The 19,786-nt window shown below is 51.0% G+C and overlaps 1 protein-coding gene across 1 annotated transcript in view; it reads right to left on the bottom strand.

Moving 5' to 3' along the window:
- The window catches only part of EIF4G1 (eukaryotic translation initiation factor 4 gamma 1), a 135,396-nt gene that overhangs the window by 8,999 nt on the left and 106,611 nt on the right, over nucleotides 1–19,786 (bottom strand). Inside the window, exons 14-29 of the mRNA XM_078869511.1 lie at nucleotides 19,272–19,348; nucleotides 18,755–18,941; nucleotides 18,246–18,379; nucleotides 17,114–17,255; nucleotides 15,330–15,490; nucleotides 14,754–14,951; nucleotides 11,761–11,907; nucleotides 8,728–8,964; nucleotides 7,989–8,093; nucleotides 6,554–6,734; nucleotides 6,011–6,108; nucleotides 5,265–5,355; nucleotides 4,421–4,535; nucleotides 1,772–2,013; nucleotides 1,076–1,191; nucleotides 544–716 (exon numbers count right to left, since the gene is read on the bottom strand). Coding sequence (XP_078725637.1) covers nucleotides 544–716; nucleotides 1,076–1,191; nucleotides 1,772–2,013; nucleotides 4,421–4,535; nucleotides 5,265–5,355; nucleotides 6,011–6,108; nucleotides 6,554–6,734; nucleotides 7,989–8,093; nucleotides 8,728–8,964; nucleotides 11,761–11,907; nucleotides 14,754–14,951; nucleotides 15,330–15,490; nucleotides 17,114–17,255; nucleotides 18,246–18,379; nucleotides 18,755–18,941; nucleotides 19,272–19,348 — 2,404 coding nt within the window. The remainder of the gene's footprint in view (nucleotides 1–543; nucleotides 717–1,075; nucleotides 1,192–1,771; nucleotides 2,014–4,420; nucleotides 4,536–5,264; nucleotides 5,356–6,010; nucleotides 6,109–6,553; nucleotides 6,735–7,988; nucleotides 8,094–8,727; nucleotides 8,965–11,760; nucleotides 11,908–14,753; nucleotides 14,952–15,329; nucleotides 15,491–17,113; nucleotides 17,256–18,245; nucleotides 18,380–18,754; nucleotides 18,942–19,271; nucleotides 19,349–19,786) is intronic.

The following is a 19,786-nucleotide window of genomic DNA, read 5'->3' as shown; positions in this document are numbered from 1 at the left end:
GGATCGGCGCCACCCCCCCCCCACATCACCAACCTGCACTGACCAGAGTGGTGATGTATGGTCAAACGACAGCACAGGGAACGATGGTGAATAATGGTGCCGCAATGAACGCGTGAAAATTTTTATGCAGATATTAATTTCATCAAGAGCCGTGGACACGGAAGTGCAGGGTGCGGCATTAAAGGGGGCTATCCAAGTTTTCGGGCCAATGAATGCATTCCGGACACCAAAGCGCCGATGTTATGAACGTGTACAGAGGGTGATCCGGAGCGGTGGACAGGCCACTGTGCATGTTGCTAGACTGATAAGGACGAGGCAGACACCACGCATGAGCTGGGCAAGCTATAAGAATGGAACAAGCTGGAGTGGAGAGACACAGGCAAGAAGATCGCAAAACATTCTTGGTCAGCAGCGGTGGCAGCCAGGATACGTTGAGGCGCCAAGAGCGGTCGGTGTCCCAACAGGGGGGTTGTGATTGAAGAAGACCAAGAGTTTTATTAGCAGGAAGAGGCACGTGACCGGGCACGCGCGTGGTCGGCTCACCCCTTGAAGTACTGCGCCTTGGTCATGGCACCCCTGAGCACCAGCTGGGCCACCAGCTGACCCATGTGCTCGCGCGTGATGGTGCTGCGCTCCAGCGTCGACTCCATGCCCGTCCGCACGAACACGTAGAGCAGTGTGGGAGAGTGCAGCTCTATCACGCACTGCACCGCCTCCTGCTCCGGACGAGCGTGTGTGGACAAACGTGCCATGTCAGTGATGAGGGGCAGCCGAAGCCCCCAGCCACGCTCAAGCTCCCCCCCCCCTCCACCAGAGCCGTCTGACAAACTAAAACCACAAACTGAACAATTTTTGTATTTTACCAGGTAAGGCCCCACTGAGCTATACGGCTCTTTTTGTTTTTAGAAGTGACCTGGCTATCACAAATGTACAATTAAGTTACAGAAACAAAACAGATCATGGCATGGGTCACCACACATCAGGGTGATGACTTGGGGCTTTGCTCTCCATTACACTTCAAATATAGTGAGGGATCGAGTTAGCAGCAGCAGCAGCGTTGGAGGCCCATGCGTACCTTCATGTCGTTAATGTGCAGGAACTCGTCAATGATGGCCTGGGCTTTCCTCTCCACCTCCTCCTCGCTGAGGGCCGGCTTGGTTGGCGCGGCAGGCGTTGCCACCTCCTCCTTGCCTGCATCACAGCCACGGATACACACGCGCGCGCGAGCGTCACACTTCGCTCAAAGCACGCCGCAAGTGAGCGGCGACCTTGGGTTTATGCGACGCGCCGTCCGTTGTCTTCATGCTAAAAAACAAGCCTCGGAGGGTGCTGCTCTTCCGAGCCAACTGTGGTTAATATACCACGTGCCTATGGCGAGGGCCATTTTATTAATAACACTGCCACTGCAAACTTCCCACAAAGCGGAACTGTTTGTCTGGGTCGGCGAACCCAGGAAATTTCACCCACAATCACATCCAATATACCTCTAGATATGACTGCAGCTACCACTTCTCAGCTATTCGAGTCAACCAGCAAACCTGCAAAATATTCATTGAAAAATTATTCTCTGGGTTAAACTGAACAAAACCCCACCATGAAAATTCTGTTGAAATCCAGTAAGCCACCAGAACAGCCATACTACTGGAGGATATTACATTTTCAACTCGACTCATTCAATATTCAAGCTGGAGACAGGAGTAGGTGCAGGTGCATGCGTGAATATTGTGGAGGTCCGGACACAGCCGTGGAGGACACGGGGCGAAACACGCACCAGCGCTGGGCGTCCTGTGCTGCTGCTTGCGCTCGTCGTCACGCTCCCGCGCCCGCTCCTCGTGCTGCCCGGCGCCACCGCCGCCCGCCCTTCTCGCCGCTCCCTCGCGCTCGCTGTTGCGCTCGCGGCTCCGCTCGTCCGGCTGCTCCTTGCTGAAGCTGCGCTTCGTGATACCAGGCGGCCGCGCGCTCCTCTCCATGCCGCGCTCGACGCGCTCAGGGCGTTCGCGACCGGTGCTGCCCCTGAAGTGCACGCGTGTGCGAGACGGGAGACAGTACGTACGCCGTGGATAATTGCACCGCGTTTATAAAGTGTTGAAACAAATTAAAGATGGAGTTTAAACGTATGACGTATGGATTGCAAATATGGACACGGAAGAGAAGCTGAAAAGTGCACGATGAAACATGGAGAGGTGCACGCTTGTATGCATGTTCAACTTATTTCTCACAGTACGTAGCCAACCACGTTAATCGGAGGAAGGAGGGTGGGGGTTGGCTGGGGGCGGGGGGCTCGCGTAGCTACATCTGGCGTCACTCACACAGGACTCGCTGACTGCGGCAAGTCCACACGCCCCCAACTGAGACTGCAGCTTTGCTCGCGAGTCTGTGTGTGTGCGCTGTCACGCAGACTCTTGTCTCATGACCACCTGCACACTGGCGGAGCCAGTGGGGGGGGGTGGGGTGGCACATGCCCCCCCCCAATGATCTGATCGAAATCTCTAATATCTATCGGATCATTGGGGGTTTCTTAGTAATAAATCGTCATTTTGTGACCCCCACCGCCACTGTGTAGCATATTATTATGTGCCAGGAACTCTATGAGATGATAGGACAATAGTCTGAGTCCATAATTGGCAATAAGTAACGGCAAAGCGGTTATAAGTGACTCAGAATTCTGCGCAGTTGCGTATATATAGTACACGACTTCCCTGAAGGCATCAACACCTTCAGCGAGCGCGATGCCGATCACACACGGTTCGAATTCGACCCTCGATCGATGGCTGCGCCATCGCCGCACACGCGTCGAATAAAAAGCACGGGAAAAGTCCTTCCTTACTAACAACTCCTATCATTTTTCATTGCTGGAGGGGTTGCACCCCTCCCTGAAAATCCTGGCTCCGCCACTGCTCCTGCAGGTGAGCCTTCGATACTTCACGTGGCCTCAGTGTACCCAGCCTGGCACGAGCGCTATCGTGATGTCACCGCAACTTAGTGGTGAATGGTGGTGGTTGTGTATTTTCATGCTTTTTGTGTCAGTGTGCATAGCCCTAATGATAATGTTGAAGTTCTGTGCAAAATTAGCTACAACTGGCCAAGACTAATTAGAGAATCAACCGAAATTGAAAGAAATAAAAATGATTTTACCGTTCAGATAGCTACCGCCTTATTGCTGCGTGGAAGCGAACCGTCAAATAAAACATTGTTTACATGCATGCCTATAAAGGGCACCATACTTCAATAGGGATTAAGTGTTGGTAGGCTATTTTAATACACCATGGAAAGGAAGGACAAATTAAAAGGGTTCGCATAATGGGCATGCATAATGTACGTTGACTCATCCCCCCACCCACTTTGCGCAAGAGCTCATAAGTGTGGTCACCACATCTACGCCGCTATATAAGGAACGAAACAGGTGGACTTCTCCACCAAACTGTCTGTCGCCTGATGAAGCGAATTGTAATTACTGGCGAAACGTCGTACTCGTATTGTAAATGTTGTGGCTTGGCTTTCCAACACACCGGTGTGCTGTACTAGTGACGAACTGGCACGTTCTGTTTACGTGACAACCTCTACTAGCTGGTTGTCAGGTGGTGGCGAGTTTTAACGACACATTTATATATTTAGGCAATCTAACCCAAAAAATCTCTATTAAGGATGCATAACCCTGTATGTCTGTGCATTGGTGCCACAATTTGAATGTGTCTGTCTTTGCGTCTTTGTTGGTGCTTTTATGCGGCAAGGTGGGGCATGATTAATGGCTGCTTGCTCTCATGACTAGGTGTGCTATGCTAAGCTATGCCTGCGCATGGTCTGCCGCATCCGAGCATGCCGTTACTTGCCTGCTAGGGCCCTACGTATGCTATTACAGGGCATGTGCATGGGGAAACTCCTAAACTATGCGCTAACCGTGTCTGTGATGTGCGAGCAACCACGTTAAGTCATTTGGAATAGACTATTAGTGTGCGATTAAGTATTTGAGACAATTTGGAATCAAGCACTCGAGACGAGGCCACCCTACAGACAAGGAAGTACGAGCTGGAGCTCCGATGCACGACGGAGCTGTGCCAAGCGGGGAGAGGCGTAATCGTGGCTCTCACATTGTGCTCCCCATTCTGGTAAACCCAGGATGAAAAGTCTGTTTGTGTAAAATTCCCAGGGGGATATTGTACGTACACCCTGCATTGGGCCTCCTCTACATCAACTCAGCCCCAGAGAAGTATGTGGAGCCGCAAATAATAATCACTCAATAATAGTCAGCAATGCTATTGGCCACAGTACCCCGATGTTCACTTTGGTTAAACTCCCTGCAGAGGCGACAGGCTGATGGAAACCCGAGATGCAGACCCCCCTGAGTGCCGACATCTGGGGCCGTTTAGCCACCCGGCACGCCGGGGCGGTACTAGCACGCGCACGCACGCCGCTGTCTGACCTGCTGATTGGTCTCCGGCTGTCGCTGTTCTCCGAGGGAGGTTGCGCCATCTGGTTCTGCAGAGCCGAGTAGCGGTTCGGGGCGGTGCCCACGCCGCCGCTGCTCTGGCCCAACTCTGTATGCGTGCGTCGTGCGCACACACAGACACACACACAGACACGTGCACGCGTGCGTGAGGAAAGGCGGTGAGAGTGTGCGTCGCTTAGCCACAAAAGTGCACACAACACAGAAGGCTCTTTCCATACGGTGCAAAAGAAGTGCAACATACACACAGTATTATAATCTTTATTTATCCTGGTGGAATCCAATGAGCTAAGATGCTATTTTTCACAGATGTCCAGTCGGGGCTAATGAGATGCCACCAATGACAAGAATTAAAGTAAATTGGAGGGAGTCCTTAGTGACCTGGGGCAGGGAGAGCGGAGAGAGACTGCATAATTCTAGACGGGTGGGATTAAAGGAAGGCAAGATAGGAAGGCATCAAATGGTTCCAAGAACTCAAGAAACAACAGCTGGAGCACAGTCCTAATCAACAAGACTGGGACTGTGAAATTGAATATCCCATTATGGGTAGCCTGGTGGCTTCCTGGATTTCAGCAGTAGTCTCGTGGTGTTTTCTTTAATTATTTCTAGAACGTCTGGCCCGCCAGGCAGCTGACTGCACCAAGGGAAGGAGTCGTGATCACGCACATAAACTTAGCCCGGTAAACAAGCAGACGCCTGTGTGCTATGATCTTTGTGTGACAAGGATGATGATGATGATGTTGTGCTGCATTCCCCATGGCTCCCCCACCCCACCCCCCCAGCCATAATCGAACTCAAGGTTGGTGCTGTGGACTCTTACCTGTCTCAATGGGCTTGGATCCAATGCCGCCGCTGCTGCCCTTTCCCCAGTGCCGGTTGGCAGGTCCCAGCTGAATGTCATCCGACATCGGCTAGCGCGCGCACAGCGGACGGGACAGAGCACAGCGCTCGGCATCGTTTGCTCACGCCGATCGGGTGAACATTTAAATCGGCGACTGCTCACAGCTTCCGCTTTCGCGGGCGGCACCACGGTGGCGTGCGCTTGTGCGTGGAAAGTATCGGTGAACAATCGTGGCTATCCCCAAAAGCGGTGCAGCGGCATCGGCACGCGTGAACGACGTGTAATAATGTAACCCAGATTTCACCGCTCGTCGTACAGTTTTGTACGGAGTTAAGAACACGCAGGGAAACAGCAACAGGTTTTTCCTCGTGGCTTGTACCACCTCGAGGCGTGAACTCAAAAAGTCGGAGATTTGCTGCTCAAGTGAGCATTTTAAGGCGGTGCTTATCTCCGGTTTTCATCCCAGTGCCAGTGGTCGAAATTCTGCGTTCCTATGGCAGGGGTCGAGTCTATCCATAGTGTTGGCTTCCCCAAGTGGAGCTCATTTTATTGACCCCAAAAAGCTAATCTGCCTTGCGATCGAGAGCAGTTCAATCTATCTCCGAGCCACCCGTATCAGCTGGAAGCAGGCACATGAACAGGATGGTCACTGACATCGATGATAGCGAGATCCCGCGTAATTTTAGACATCGCTGCTCGAGGTGACTGAGGAGACGGGTGATTACCTTCGAGAGCTTGAGCTTGGAGGGGTCGAGACCTCGGGAGCTCTTGTTAATTGGGACTGTGCTCCAGCCCTCGTCTGGCTGGGGTGGCCCACGCACCGCTATTCACAGGAACACACAGGCACACACACAGGTAAACACAGATGCATGGGACAAGCGTGCAAGCGCACATGCATTCAAGCAGAAATATCGACAGCGACAAAGAAAATGGAACAAATGGTGATAAGTGTACAAAATAGGATGGTTAGATGCACCCCAAAATTACTACTGAGAGACACACAAGATGTGGGTGCATAATATCTGCTTGTCAGTCTCGATGTGCTCCAGCGCCTTTGCTGTCGCAATGACGTCGTGCTTGTGGAGGGGGGGGGGAGTTGAGCGATGGAGGCAAGGGGAAAGGGGGAAGAGTACGTGTGCATGGAGCCAACTTATTTGAAAGTGGCAGAGAGGTGCCAATTGTGCCGCCAGCGGCGAACCCCTCCGATGGCGCGTGGTGGTCGTGACCGCAGACACCTGCATCACCGCGAGCTGCTGCGAGGCAATTACCCGGTGCCGTGTGCATGCTGGGGCCTCCTCGGCCGGTCCCACGCTTGTCCACCTGCTGGCTCTGTCCCTTAAGCTGCTGCTGCACCCTCATCTGCTGCTGCTGCTCCTCGATCTGAGCCTCGCGGTGAATCTGCTCGATGGTCTTGGGTCCCAGGTCTCCTCGCCTCGGCACCCAGGTATTCTGCACGCACGCGAGAAACGGAATCGCGGACCACCGCGTTATCGACGAGCGGCACGGCGGACTCGCGGAGCCGAACACGAGCGACGGCGTTGCAGAGGCGCCCCCCCCCGCTGCTGTCGCAATGACGTCGTGCTTATAGAAACCGCGAGTAACAGCAGCAGCAGCAGCATAGGTCAGTGCGTCCCGTGTGCAGGGGGAATCGGTCTCGTGAGGACCCTTCGTTACTGGAATAAACGAAGGGTGGTCAAATCAGAAATAGAATAGCAGTGTTGGCTATACTGCAGTAAGGATAGCGAGGGTAGCCAAAAACATATCCTTTTCTCAAATTTGTTGCTATCAATGTCACATAAGAGATGAACAATACAAGCAGGATCTCTTGCAGAGTGCAACCTTTCATGTAAGATAACAGCCCGCAGAAGTGGATATCAGAGAGATACCTTTGAGAATAAGAATATATGTTTATACTGGAGGAAACCGATGAGCTATAACGTTCTCTTTCACAGATGTCCAGTAGGGGTGGGTAAAAACGTTACAATACAAAAATACGATATGAGTGTAAAGCATAAGAATGGTAAAAAAATCACTTAAAAACGTACAAATAAAACTATCCCACTGAGCTATTAATTTATTTTTCAGAAGCGACCTGGCCACAAATGATAGCTCAACAAAAGTGGCTTATTATGTGGAAATTCAAAGCAAAATAATCTGAGTAATTGAAAAAATGTTTATAAATAACACAGTAGGGGGCAGCACTTTCTTACTCGCTATGCCATGAGTGTAATTATCTTTGCACGACTGGAAACCTGATATTTTTAACTCCCAGAGATGGAATTTAGCAACATTAAATGAAGAGCCAAATTTAAAGTGGGCAGTCATTGGAGGTCGGGCGGACAGAGCAGACATTTCAAGAACGTGACCGACCACGAAAATTAGCTGCCTCATTAAGCACATGCATTTTTTTAAAGTCAAGATTATGAATACTCTCGTGAAATCCAGAACTTTTAAGGGTTTTCTTGTTCAAGTCGTTGCCATTCATATCGATAGAAGGATGAGGTTCCAGAGGTCCACGTGATCTGCATGTTTGCGCAGTCCCCCCCTGCCGCCTTACCACCGATGGATGATAGTGACGCCTGTGGTGACCCTGCACAAGCCACCTGCATTTCCCTCCCGTCCTACCCTCCCCGCTCGCGCCCGTGCCATGGTGGGGGGTGGTGGAGAGTGGTGGGGGGGTGGTGGGGGGTGGTGGGCACGAACCCTCCTGAGGTCGATGACGTCCTGCAGCATGAAGCGGATGCGCGACGACGTTTTCCTCTCCTTCACAATCTTCTCCATTTGGTGGAAGTACTGGTCCATGCGAGGCTGCAACAATGCAAAGCGCCTCCATTGCAATTGTAGTACCAACAGTCATCACATTTTGCATTCACCCCTTTCCCGTTCCGATGACATATGTGTATCCTTTCCGACAAAGGGAATACATCTCAATGCGATTTTACTCAGAGGGCATTTTCATCGTGGCAGTTTCATCAAGTTAAGACTGCATTACGGTTACGGTGCTAAGTGGTTGTTCCTGATCACTCGGTTCACGTGCCGAAAAAAGAGTTGCGACCATGGCGGTGATTCGGCAAGCACCTCATGAGCAACGTATGCACGTTTAGCACTGTATGTAGTCAACCGTGATCAATGGAGGTGCGGAAAAACAAACTAAACGCAAAAGGTAGCTTTAAAGGAGTTTAAAGAAACGAGTTTTCAATCGAGATGATTTAAAAGAGCATAGCTCGAGTGGCTTGTTAATTTCGGAAAAACAGCGTTCCAGACGGCTGCAAAAGCGCATCCCAAAGTGCGCAATGAGGTGACCGTCTTTGTTTGATGGCCAGCAGCCAAAAGACGCCGCTGCTGCGAGGATAAGCGGAGTTCGCGTGACGGCAAGGTACGTCCCTCTTGCGCGCGCTCCACAATCGGTGGGGAACCCCCGCGGTGTCGGCCACACACCCACCTTGGCCTTCTCGAAGTCCAGGTCCTTGCCGATGGTGGTGAGCAAACGGCAGAGGCACTCGAGCGACTCCTCCTCATGCGTCTTGAGCAGCTTGACGAGGCAGTCGTGCATGATCGGCTCTGTCAGCATCTTCAGCTTGAAGAGCTCGCCAATGAAGCGGATGTTTCCCAGCGAGCGTCGCCTCGCCTTGTCGCGAGAATCCTCCAGCTCGTCGTGCAGTCGCGTCCGCTCCTCGGGCTGCGTGGGGGGAGGAGGGCAGGAGGAGACGGGAGGGGACGGACAGGAGTGCATACACAGCGGCGGCAGAGGAGACGCGTGAGGATTTGCTTGGAATTGGATTTGGGACGCAAGGCGGGCCCGCACATTGCTTCAATTTATAAAAATACCTCACCTTGTATACAGGATGTCGTGGATTTGATCGCGACTCTTGACACTTGTATATTTGCAGTTTGCATGTTCTTCCCGGGGTCGTAGATTTTCTCCGGGTCCTCAGGTTTTTTCAGTCACATTTAGAATTAAGCATTTCGAGTAATCGACTACTGCTTTAAATTTCCACGTGATAAGCAACTTCATTGAGCAATGATTTGTGGCCAGGTCACTTCTGAAAAAGAGCTCAAACAGCTCAGTGGGAATGTGGGGGAGGTGAATGGGCCTAGGCGGGTTCGGTAGCAAGGGTGCTTGGGCAGAGTAGTTTGCGTCAGTGAGCTATAGATGGCTTAGACAAGGCAGGCAAGCACTTAGCGCTAGCAAGCGGAGGCCAGCAGCTGCTGAAGTGATCTCTGGTCATCAGAAAACCAATGTCTGGTTGACATTCACAACATTTGGAGGGTGTGAATTGAGATGGCTTAATTAGGGTAGGGTTACAGGTTAAAAAATATAAACTGTTGGTAAATATCATTGTACTTCGCATTGTGTTAATACTGGTGTCAAATTCCCATACCATGCCGTCAGTGTGTACGCGAATTGTTTGTTCAATAAAATACTTTCGGAAAAACTCCAGTCCACCCAGCGCAGCATGGTTCCTTGCCAAAATTACCAATTTACATCCACTCGTGTAAAAAGTATGCGGTTACAAGCTGCACACTTCCACCAATTGCGAAACATGTACCAAATAATGGACAGTACGCCAATCGATCCAATAAGAGATCTTGTGCGAGAGATTGCATATGCGACGTTGAGTGGATTCGTCAAGGAGCGCTCCCACCACGTCTCGTGGGGAAAATGGTTAGCAAACATTAGCCACGGTAGAGCGTGCCGTCCCTTCATTTGCATGCGATTGTAGACGACCGGAAAACACGGAAGGTGCAGACCCATGGTGGATCTGGAGCTTGAGAAACCCTTAACTAGGCTGGGAGCAAGCGACCATGAGGCCTGGAAGCACGAGTGGTGGTGGTGTGACCTGGAAGCACGAGTGGTGGTGGTGTGACGGTGGTGGGAGGGCGCGGTTGCTACAGAAGCTGCCTTTGCCCTGGGCAAGATGCCCTGGCCCAGTGCCAGAGCAAATTAATGAATGCCCTCACCAGCCTGAACCACTACCCCGGCAGCCTAAGCAGCCAGCTGCCAATTCAATTACTGCCCACTCGGCTGTGCTAATTTGTGTTGCTTTATTACAGCAAGTGCAAACACTGTGTCGTTCTTTTCGGTGTCACAAATGAGGCGTCAGGAGGATTTAATAAAGAGGCGAATTAAATAACTCACTTCTAGAAGTCAGTTTAACACGAAGGCTTTCAGGTCTTCGCACCCGATTGGCTCACAAGTGACGTCACATTTAATCCCTATATGTAAGACCGAAACAAGAGGATTTCTCCACAATTCTGGGTGTCGCTTGATAATACTGGTTGTAATTACCGGCAAAACGCCACGGTACTCAAATAATAAATGTTGTGGGTTTACTCTCCAACACACACCGGTGTGCTGAACTCGTAGCTAATTGACACATTTTGTTTACGTGACAAAACCTCACGAATTGGCTATGTTGGGTGGCGGCAGGTTTAATGAACCATTTATATTTAAGTCATCTAACCCAAAAATCCATCTATTATAGATTATAGAAGTCAGCTAAATGGGTTGCTGCAGTGCAAGGGCACAGGATAGGCAGGTTTGTGTTGTGGAAATAAAAACGCTGGCTAGCCGTGTGGTTCTCTTCATTTGTTCGATTCGTTCGCGAAACATTCCCCCATGGCATTGAGCTCGGCGCAACGAGTGCGCACGTTAAACGTCTCAAATGCTCCATTGCCAAGAATTAACCGTTTGACAATGTTTCATCGTCACTTGAACACCAACATTATAAACATCTTGCAGCGATAAACAAAAATACCAAGGGAGCAGTGATTTAACGAGATGGTGGTTTTGGTCGCCTGCAGCGTCTGTCGAATTCAATCAATCAACACACATCGGTCTAATTTTCACAAAGGCAAAATAGGTTCAAACGTAAGAAGATATATCTATATCAGCTCAAGGACCCATGGACTGCACAACAATAAATTACATGTGCTATTGAGCATTTCATCAGTTTGTCATCTGCGAGACCATCTTGTGCAACGGGGGCCGTTCAGACACAGGGCAAGAATGAGCCCTATGCAGTGATGAATGGGAAGTGGATATAAACGCCACACAAGTGAAGTTTGAGCGGTGTCTCTCTTTCAGGGTCAATTCCCAGAGCGGCGGGGGAAAGAGCCTGCCCCTGCCTCGATGGTGTTCCGTTAACGTTGACTTTCACCGTCGCTGCAACGCAGACAGCACGACACGGACGTGACCAGTTTACAAATCCAATTACAAACGCTAATGCACTCGATCAATAAGGTTTTATCGTGCAAAGTTGATGAATTACACAAGTCAGCAGCAGTAGTTTCCTCATTACTACCCCGTCTGTGATTACGATGTGGGGGGGGGGGGATGCCCCAAGGTTAAAGGCCATTAGGTCAATAAACCTTGTTTAGATTCTCAGACAATTATTCGACTTTGCCAGCTAAATCTCAAACGGCGTTGAGTTTTAGGTGAGCTTCATGGCGCGTGCGTGTGCGCGCTGGTTACCGTGGCAGCTGCCTCCATCTCCTTCTGCTTGCGCTCGAAAATATCGTCATCATCCTTGTCCTTCTCAAACTCCTTCTGGCAACGGTTGAGCAGCACTTTCCGGAAGTTCACCGACACGCCGGGCTTCTCAGCCACCGGCACCTTGAGCTGTTTTTGGAGACACAACGGCGATAGTGAGGGTGGGAAAGAAGTTGTTTAATAATAATTTCAGATGGTAAACGCGCACAGTATTTGCTCACTCTCTTAAACAGACGACTGCTGCATGGTAGCTGGCATCCTTCACAGCAGCACGATTCTCGGCAGTGCCGTGATTGGCGGTGTAATCTCATTGAGAGAGCACGCGAGTTCTCAATCGCTCTCCGTGCTGCGATCGACAGCGTAGCCATCGCAAATGCGATCGCCACGCGTGCCGTGACCCGAAATTCGTGCCGCAGTCGGCAACAGAGCAATCTCGAGCCTAGAGGTCGTCTAAGAGCAGCCGGTCACGTGAGCGCTGCCAAGACCCGCATCGGCGCACACATGGAGCCTCAGCCACAAGCAGCATGGTGCTCAGTCACTGGCAAGCTGAGAGGGCCCCGTAGGCCGCAAGATGACGGTTCCCTGCCGCTGGCCATCACACGACAGTGGGATCAGCGTCATGCCAAGGTGCGCACTATTATAGGGACCCATCTTCCGTCGCGGCACACTGTACACAGAAGCCAGGGGGGCGCCCTCGATGCCGAGACGCTGGCTAAGGTTATTTTCGAGGTGCCATGGGCTGCCTCGCAACTGTGCCCATTTAATAGCCGACGCCACCTCTCCCGTTTAAAGGCGGACGGGAAGAGGCTTTTAAGAATTCAAACCGGTTCCCATATTGTGTTCGCCTGCAAGGCACGTGAATCGCCAAGCGAGTCGGTGCTGGACACCTCAACCCCGCGTATACAGCGCCGAAGCAAACGCTTGGGCGCCACGTGGGCAATTATTTATTTATAGCGGGTGGGAAAGGGACATTCCTTTTATGATAAACTAGCGGGAAGTACCCGGCGTTGCCCGGGCGAAAAATATATTTCAAAACTTCTCTCCCCCCCTACTGCCGAGGCCTATATAACCTCGTGCCACGGCAGATCTCTCGCCTACTTCAGCAGTTGTTTCTTGCTGTGGTTGTCCCACCTGATGACGATTGCTTGTGTTGTGATCGAAATGTTGTGATCTATTATTTTTCTTACCTTCGTGACTTTACCGAAAGAACCAAAGAGTATGGATTCTTGCAGTCACGAAAGCTTCAAATCAAGTTTCTCTTAAAAACATTACATATACATACACAGATACTAAGCTATTGTGAAAGCCCGGTGGGTCGTTTGTCCATTTCTGCAACAAAATTCTTCCCTTCTACGTGACTTTACCGAAAGAACCAAGAAGATGAATCCCTGCAGTCACGAAAGCTTTAAATCAATACCGACTGTGGTGGTACCTGCTATCACTACAGCAGTGCATACCAACTGTGGTGGTACCTGCTATCACTACAGCAGTGCATACTAACTGTGGTGGTACCTGCTGTGACTACAGTAGTGCATACCGAATGTGGTGGTACCTGCTATCACTAAAGCAGTGCATACCGACTGTGATGGTACCTGATTACAGCAGTGCATACCGACTATGGTGGTACCTACTATGACTACAGCAATGCATACTGACTGTGGTGGTACCTGCTATGACTACAGCATTGCATACCGACTGTGGTGGTACCCGCTATCACTACAGCAGTGCATACCGACTGTGGTGGTACCTATCACTAAAGCAGTGCATACCGACTGTGGTGGTACCTGCTATGATTACAGCAGTGCATACGGACTGTGGTGGTACCTGCAATCACTACAGTAGTACATGCTGACTCTAGAGCAGTATATTACGACTCTATAGCACAAGCTACTAATCTGACAGTGCCGTCGTGAGGCCTAGTCCCGTGCAAAACCACCGGCCTCACCTAGATTGCCCAGCCGGCCGAGGTGGCACCTTGGCAGGCTGGGTGCTGGGCCGCTACCCTCCCCCCCACCATCCCCCCGCCCGCTGTACAATAATAGTATCTAAGCGCTATAATATTAGTATCTACCGAGCCTACAGTAGTAAGTGCACACATTGGGGTGGGGGGGGGACATGACACTTAAGAGAGAGTAATCCCCCACGCCCAACGAAGGCGTGTTCGTTGCTAGGGGCAACCCCCGGTCAGCTTTGGCACGCGCTGAGCGGTGCAAGAAAATAAAGAATAAATAGCGCTAAATTGCTAATTTAACTACTTTAAAGTTGCTGGATGGGATAATGAAATAGCGCTGGCTCACCACGGGGCTTAGGGCGTGGTACCTGGCTACTTTTTAAAACGTAAACCCGACGGCTTGCGAGCCAAATCCTTCGCAAGTTCCATACACAGACAGACGGACAGACAGACAAAACATGACATGTATAGGTAAGATGAAAGAGAAAAAGTAAGGAAAAGTAGAGACAACTGAGTATCTTAGAGTATCTTACAGTTTCCTGCTCGTGCCTCAGGCTATGATGCATTACAACTGTTGAGCTGGGTGGCTAAAGCCCTCCCTGAAGTTCTCACCGAGGTACAGAATAGTGGGGCTTATGGGTTAGTGGGTGGGGGAAGATATGTGGCAGGGGTGTACATTCAGTGTTCAACTCAATGCTCTCTCTGCATCACGTACCAAGGTCTTCACGGGAACGCGACTCGTTAATAACGACTATGAATGGCCCTTGGACAGTCACTGCATCGCACGCTTTCAGATGCGCTTCTGCGGCCGTCTGGAACGCTCTTCCTTCCAATATTAAGAAGCCACTGGGAGCTATGCATTTCTTTAGAACTGCTTTTGGTGCTTAATTTGTTGTCCGTCCGCCACACCTACGATTAGCACTGTTGTCTACGTATGGTGCGAAAGAAGTTGAACATACACAGAGGACGAAAAACAGCATTGGCGGGTGGTGGCAGCGGGCAGCCGCGGGTGATAAAAGATTACCATGGCCAAGCAGCGGCACATGTTGGCGTAGGCGACAGAGAAGCTGGGCTCGTCGATGGCCTTCTCGAACACCAGGTCGATGACGCCCTTGAGCCGCTCCTCCGTGTCGATCTTGAGGTCGGTCACCTGCTTCATGAGCGCCTGGAACATCTGCGGCGTAAGCTTGTTCAGGATACTGCGCACCTTCTTGAAGAGATCCTAAGCGGAGATACACGCATGGCACAGGATGCACACACACGAAAGCGTGAGTCGCTGCGTTTGCGCCTGCGCGTGTCTCCACGAATGTGCTCCGATGCGAGCGTACATTTCTGTTTCCTGTGTGCATGAGTCTGTGTTTGCGTGTCTCCACGTCTGCGTCCCTATATCAGTAAGCATCCCTATTTCACTCTGTGCATGCGTCTCCGTGTCAGTGTGTAGCCATGTGAATGTGTTCCTATGTCCGCGTGCATCCCTGCTTCACCGTCTGCATGCGTCTCCGTGTCGGCGTGCGTCCCCACGTCTGTGTGTCCCCATGTGAGCGAGTTATCCCTCCAGTATCAGTGTGCATGTGTCCCCCGTGCGAGCGCGTCGCCGTGCCTGCGTACGACCACCCTCCGGGTCGCTCGGCGGCGGCTCGCGCTTCAGCATGGGCTTCCAGGCATGTTCGGCGCGGTTCAACTTCACGTCGTCCGACATGGACGAGATGGTGATGATCTTGCGCGGCTCCTTGCGCTGCTGCGTCTGCGAGCGCCGGGGGCCTCCACCGCCGCCGCCACCGCCGCCGCCGCCCCCCCCCTCCACCGCCCCCCCCTCCTCCTCCACCCATGCTCTGGATACGAAAGTCGGGGCACAGAGAGCAGAGCCGGGAGAGCAGCGAATAAATTAATCGTTCTCACACAGGGACGAGTCGCACACGGCCCTTTGTAGTGCCTCCCCGAGCTCAAATACTCAAGCAATGTTCACCTAGAAACTAGTCGCACACAAGGTCTTCCGCCCAAATGTAAGAAAAAATGTAAACTTAGAACATGCCGCGGAGTATTCGCTCGCTCTCGGAGGGGGACAGAGCGAGCACGACTCGGAGGCGAGAGGAACCACAGACAAGCAGGAAGGGCAGCCACGCGATGAGCTGGCACCAACGGTTGCCCAAGCTCTGCGGTCATCTATATATTAAGGCGTTATCGGTCAATTAATGACGTTTACATGTAGAAGCATACTGGTGCGAGGGGGGGCAACACTATGGAATATGGACGGAACAGGTCGAGGAAACACCTTTAATGTACCGCCCTCTCCTGGAGAGCCAGGGTATGGCACCTTCTCGATGCCCACGAGAAGGGACTTTTTTCTGTCTACACTCGTTTTTTGTCGTTCTTATGTTCTGCTCTGTCTGTGTGTCTCCGTTCCTCTTGTTTTTATGTTTGTCTTTCTTTGGAATTTTCACACTTAAATTCTAACTTAGCAATCTTTGAAATACGTAATCGACCAGGCTATGCGTTGTGTGTTGACCGACTCTCTGTGTTGTATTACATAACATTTCGATATTTTGCTAGGTTATTTAATTTAGTGTGTTCTTTCTCCCTCTCTCCTAATGTTCAAGCCTGCGTACTTTACTACGCGTTCTTCGTACTCATTGACATGTACATTTTTTCTCTAACCCCTCCCTCTCTCTGCCTCCGCCCCCCTCTGTCTATTTAAGGCCACCTCACAGAGACGATCTCCCTCTCTGTACCTGTGTTACTCTCTCTATGTATCTTGGTGATATCTGTCTGCTTATATGTCTGTCTATAGTTTTCTGGTTAGATTTTTTGTTGCTATTTCATTTATACCTGATGATGATTGCTTGTGTTGCAATCGAAACGTCGTATGCGAATATTTATACGTGACTTTACCGAAAGAACCAAAGAATAACACGAGAAGGGAGTTTCACAATGTTTGAGATCCACAAACCTCGCCGCCTCCACAGTGCTGTATAACAGGCATTAAAAGCCACCGCTGTGCAGCCAATTAATAATGATCTGTCCGTCCTAGTATATTATAAGCGGGTTTTAGTACTTAAGTACAACGCAAACAACAAACCCAACCAACAGAATTTACGTACAACTATGCCCACCCCCTCCTTGTACTTTGTTTCTGCCCAATCGGTCATAGGAGAAAACATTGTATCTGTGATGAGCGGGGTGCCAAGATTAAAATTAGCAATTCGGTGTAGCCAGGTCAAATATATTCCCCTCTAGTACCCAATTAGTATGGCTAAGATCCTTGCAGTGATATATACATTTTGCTTTCATGCCCTTTCATGTGGCCACAGGCCGTATTGTGATGGATAAAGGTCCATATCTGGCCGTGGGGTGTGATAAGCAGCACCATGTAGGTACTCACGGGGCCGCGTCCAGGGCCAGGCCCAGGACCTCCGGCATGGCCGCCCATAATCTGCTGGCGGTCCAGGTTGGCATAGGAGGGCGTGAAGTCCGGCCCCGCCTTAATGAGTCGCGCGTGGTCGAGGCGTGGGGGGGGTGCCTTGTTCATCTGCACGCAGGCACCCACACAGGCACGGAAGAACGTGGTTACGGGGGGGGGGGGGGTGGGAAACACTTGCACTGTCGCGCACATTTTAAGTGCAACTGCAAACAGTTCGGGCTGCTGCTGCCACACTCGATCCATGTGACCATTAAACACAAGAGGTTTTGCTGAAACAATGGGGTGGGGGAGCCAGCTGGTCAGCCACCACGTGATCAACCAGTCATAAGTGGAACCTTGTATCAGAGCATATAATGAATGTGATTTAATAGGTTTAGAATTTAAAGGACACCCCCCCCCCCCCCCCAAAAAAAAGTTATAGTTTTCACGGTAAATCATTCTGTCATTGGGGTGAGTGGGCAGCATACGCAGACACAATTGGGTGGCGGAACTTGTGGTGCCAATAGTGCCACACTTTTCTCCTCTGTGCCCAATGTTCACCCACTGTAGCAGACATTCACTGAAGGCCGAAACTACCGAGGGGGAGAAGGCCAGGTCAGGTAGAACAGCTTGCCACTGAAGTCCTGAGATTTAATGTCAAGGCGACAGGACCAGATTGCACTACTCACTGCACCCGCCACTTCTGACACAAAGAAACTCCTCCCCCCCCCATGTAGCCTTAACAAACTGTTGGGTCAAGTACTGTTAAGCAAGAGTAGCACATATGAAGGCCGGCACAGCACACAAGGGTGGTGGTCAGAACCATGCCAGGCCGCATTTGTCTGCCGAGTTACTGGACATCTGAGAAAAAGAGCTCATCCTATTCCTCCAGCATAAATATTCTGATTCGTGATGTTTACATATGCCACCATGTACTCATTTGAAGCAGTCGACCTAGGGGAGGTCCAGGACCAATTCAAAAACTCATCACTGGTGTTGGCCGGGAGCGGGATTCAAACTCTCGTAGCCGGGTCCGTAGTGTGCTAACCGCTACACGACCACTCCCCCCTTCTGACAAACACGCATATACATGCAGACAGGCACACACCAAACACTTACCGAGTCTAATACAACATCGCTGATGGCTGGGAGACCCTCTGGCTTTTTTGTGCTCGCCTGGCGGAACTGGAACTGCAGCAAGAAGTCACGGTCATACCTCTTCTTGTCTTCCTCGTTAAGGGGTTTCCAGTCTTCTGAAAGCAACATCATGTATTTATGAAGCCAAGGAGTATCCATACGTCTCCATGCAGCCCTCTCACCACACTCGCTAAGGGCCAAGTGATCTCACTCGGCAAGAGGTCGACAGCCCAAGTTCAACACCGCGTCAGAACCGCAGCTCGTTCACACTGCTCGCAGACAATAAATATGCGCCAGTTTTTTGTAACACAGCAGCGTTAATGACGAGAGTGGTGAACATCGAGTTGGCGATGCCGTTTCTTCGTCGTAGCCAATGGCACCTATTGTGTAGGCGTGTCGACGTGCGCATCCCAAGCGTCGAGAACTATCCACCACTCAACCCCAAAACCAACTCATTCGCTCAAACTAAAAAGCCCTTCACAAGCCCTCACCATTCTTGTACTGATACTTGGAGTTGGAGCCAGTGCCGGACTTATCCTCCTTCTCCTCCCACGTCTCGTCCTTCTCCTCTGCGGGCGGCTGTGTCGGCTTGCCGGCTGAGGTCGCCTCTGGCTCAGTGCCCTTCTTAGGGGGCACAGCGGCCGCCTCCACGACTGGTGGCTCCTCCTTGGCGGTTGGCTGCAAATCGTTAGCGGGGGGGGGGGGGAGCAAGCCTGGTTATGCTGGTAATCATACAGGGTGATAAAATTACACTCCATATTGTTTTTATAACGAGAAAACATTGTTGTCTCCAATCTATCTCAATAAACACATTGAACCATTTAACATCTCCCTTGTGTAGCACATGGAGCGATCGCTTTGACAAGGTTCAATTTGTTTGCCGCGTCGAGAAGGGCACCATTAAGAGAGCACCGGGCGGCTTGTCTACTATGGATTGTGCTTCGTGTCACAGCCCTCGCCTCCCGCCAGCAGCCCAGCCACCACACGAGCCCAACTTCCCCATTATACCTCCTTGAACGCGCTCATGAGGTCTCCGTCCAGTTCCTTCTTGTGCCAGTCCTTCTTCACCTTCTTCTGGGCACCGGCTGTGGGGTGCGGAGGGCACAGAGCACGTGACAAAGTTGGGAAGATTTTCAGAGGTGAGCATGTGTTGAGGGAAGTTATTGGAAGGGACAAGAATGTTAAGAAAAAGGCCAAGATACATTAAAAGACAAACTACCGTTTGCTTGATAGCTTGAAAGCGAAATTTCAGATGTGGCGGGGGCCTACCAGGAAATGAAGAAGAAAGCTCAAGATGGGTAAGGATTGAGTTGAGTTTGACCAAAAGGATCTAACAGTGGGCAGAGGGCCCGACTCAAAGAGGATGAACAGGGGGGCTGCTATGACTGCACATTGAGCCGTCGATTCCGCACTGAACGGAAGACAAACCCAGCATTCACGGATACAACATTCAGTAAGCTGCATCCTCAGATACCCCATTCATCTGCATTTCTCTACCGTCAGCCATTGACTTTACCTTGCGT

The sequence above is a fragment of the Lampetra fluviatilis genome, chromosome 28 (assembly GCF_964198595.1).
Source record: "Lampetra fluviatilis chromosome 28, kcLamFluv1.1, whole genome shotgun sequence".
NCBI lineage: Eukaryota > Metazoa > Chordata > Hyperoartia > Petromyzontiformes > Petromyzontidae > Lampetra > Lampetra fluviatilis.
The sequence above is the reverse complement of the archived record's forward strand: the minus strand, read 5'-3'. Positions and strand labels throughout refer to the sequence as shown.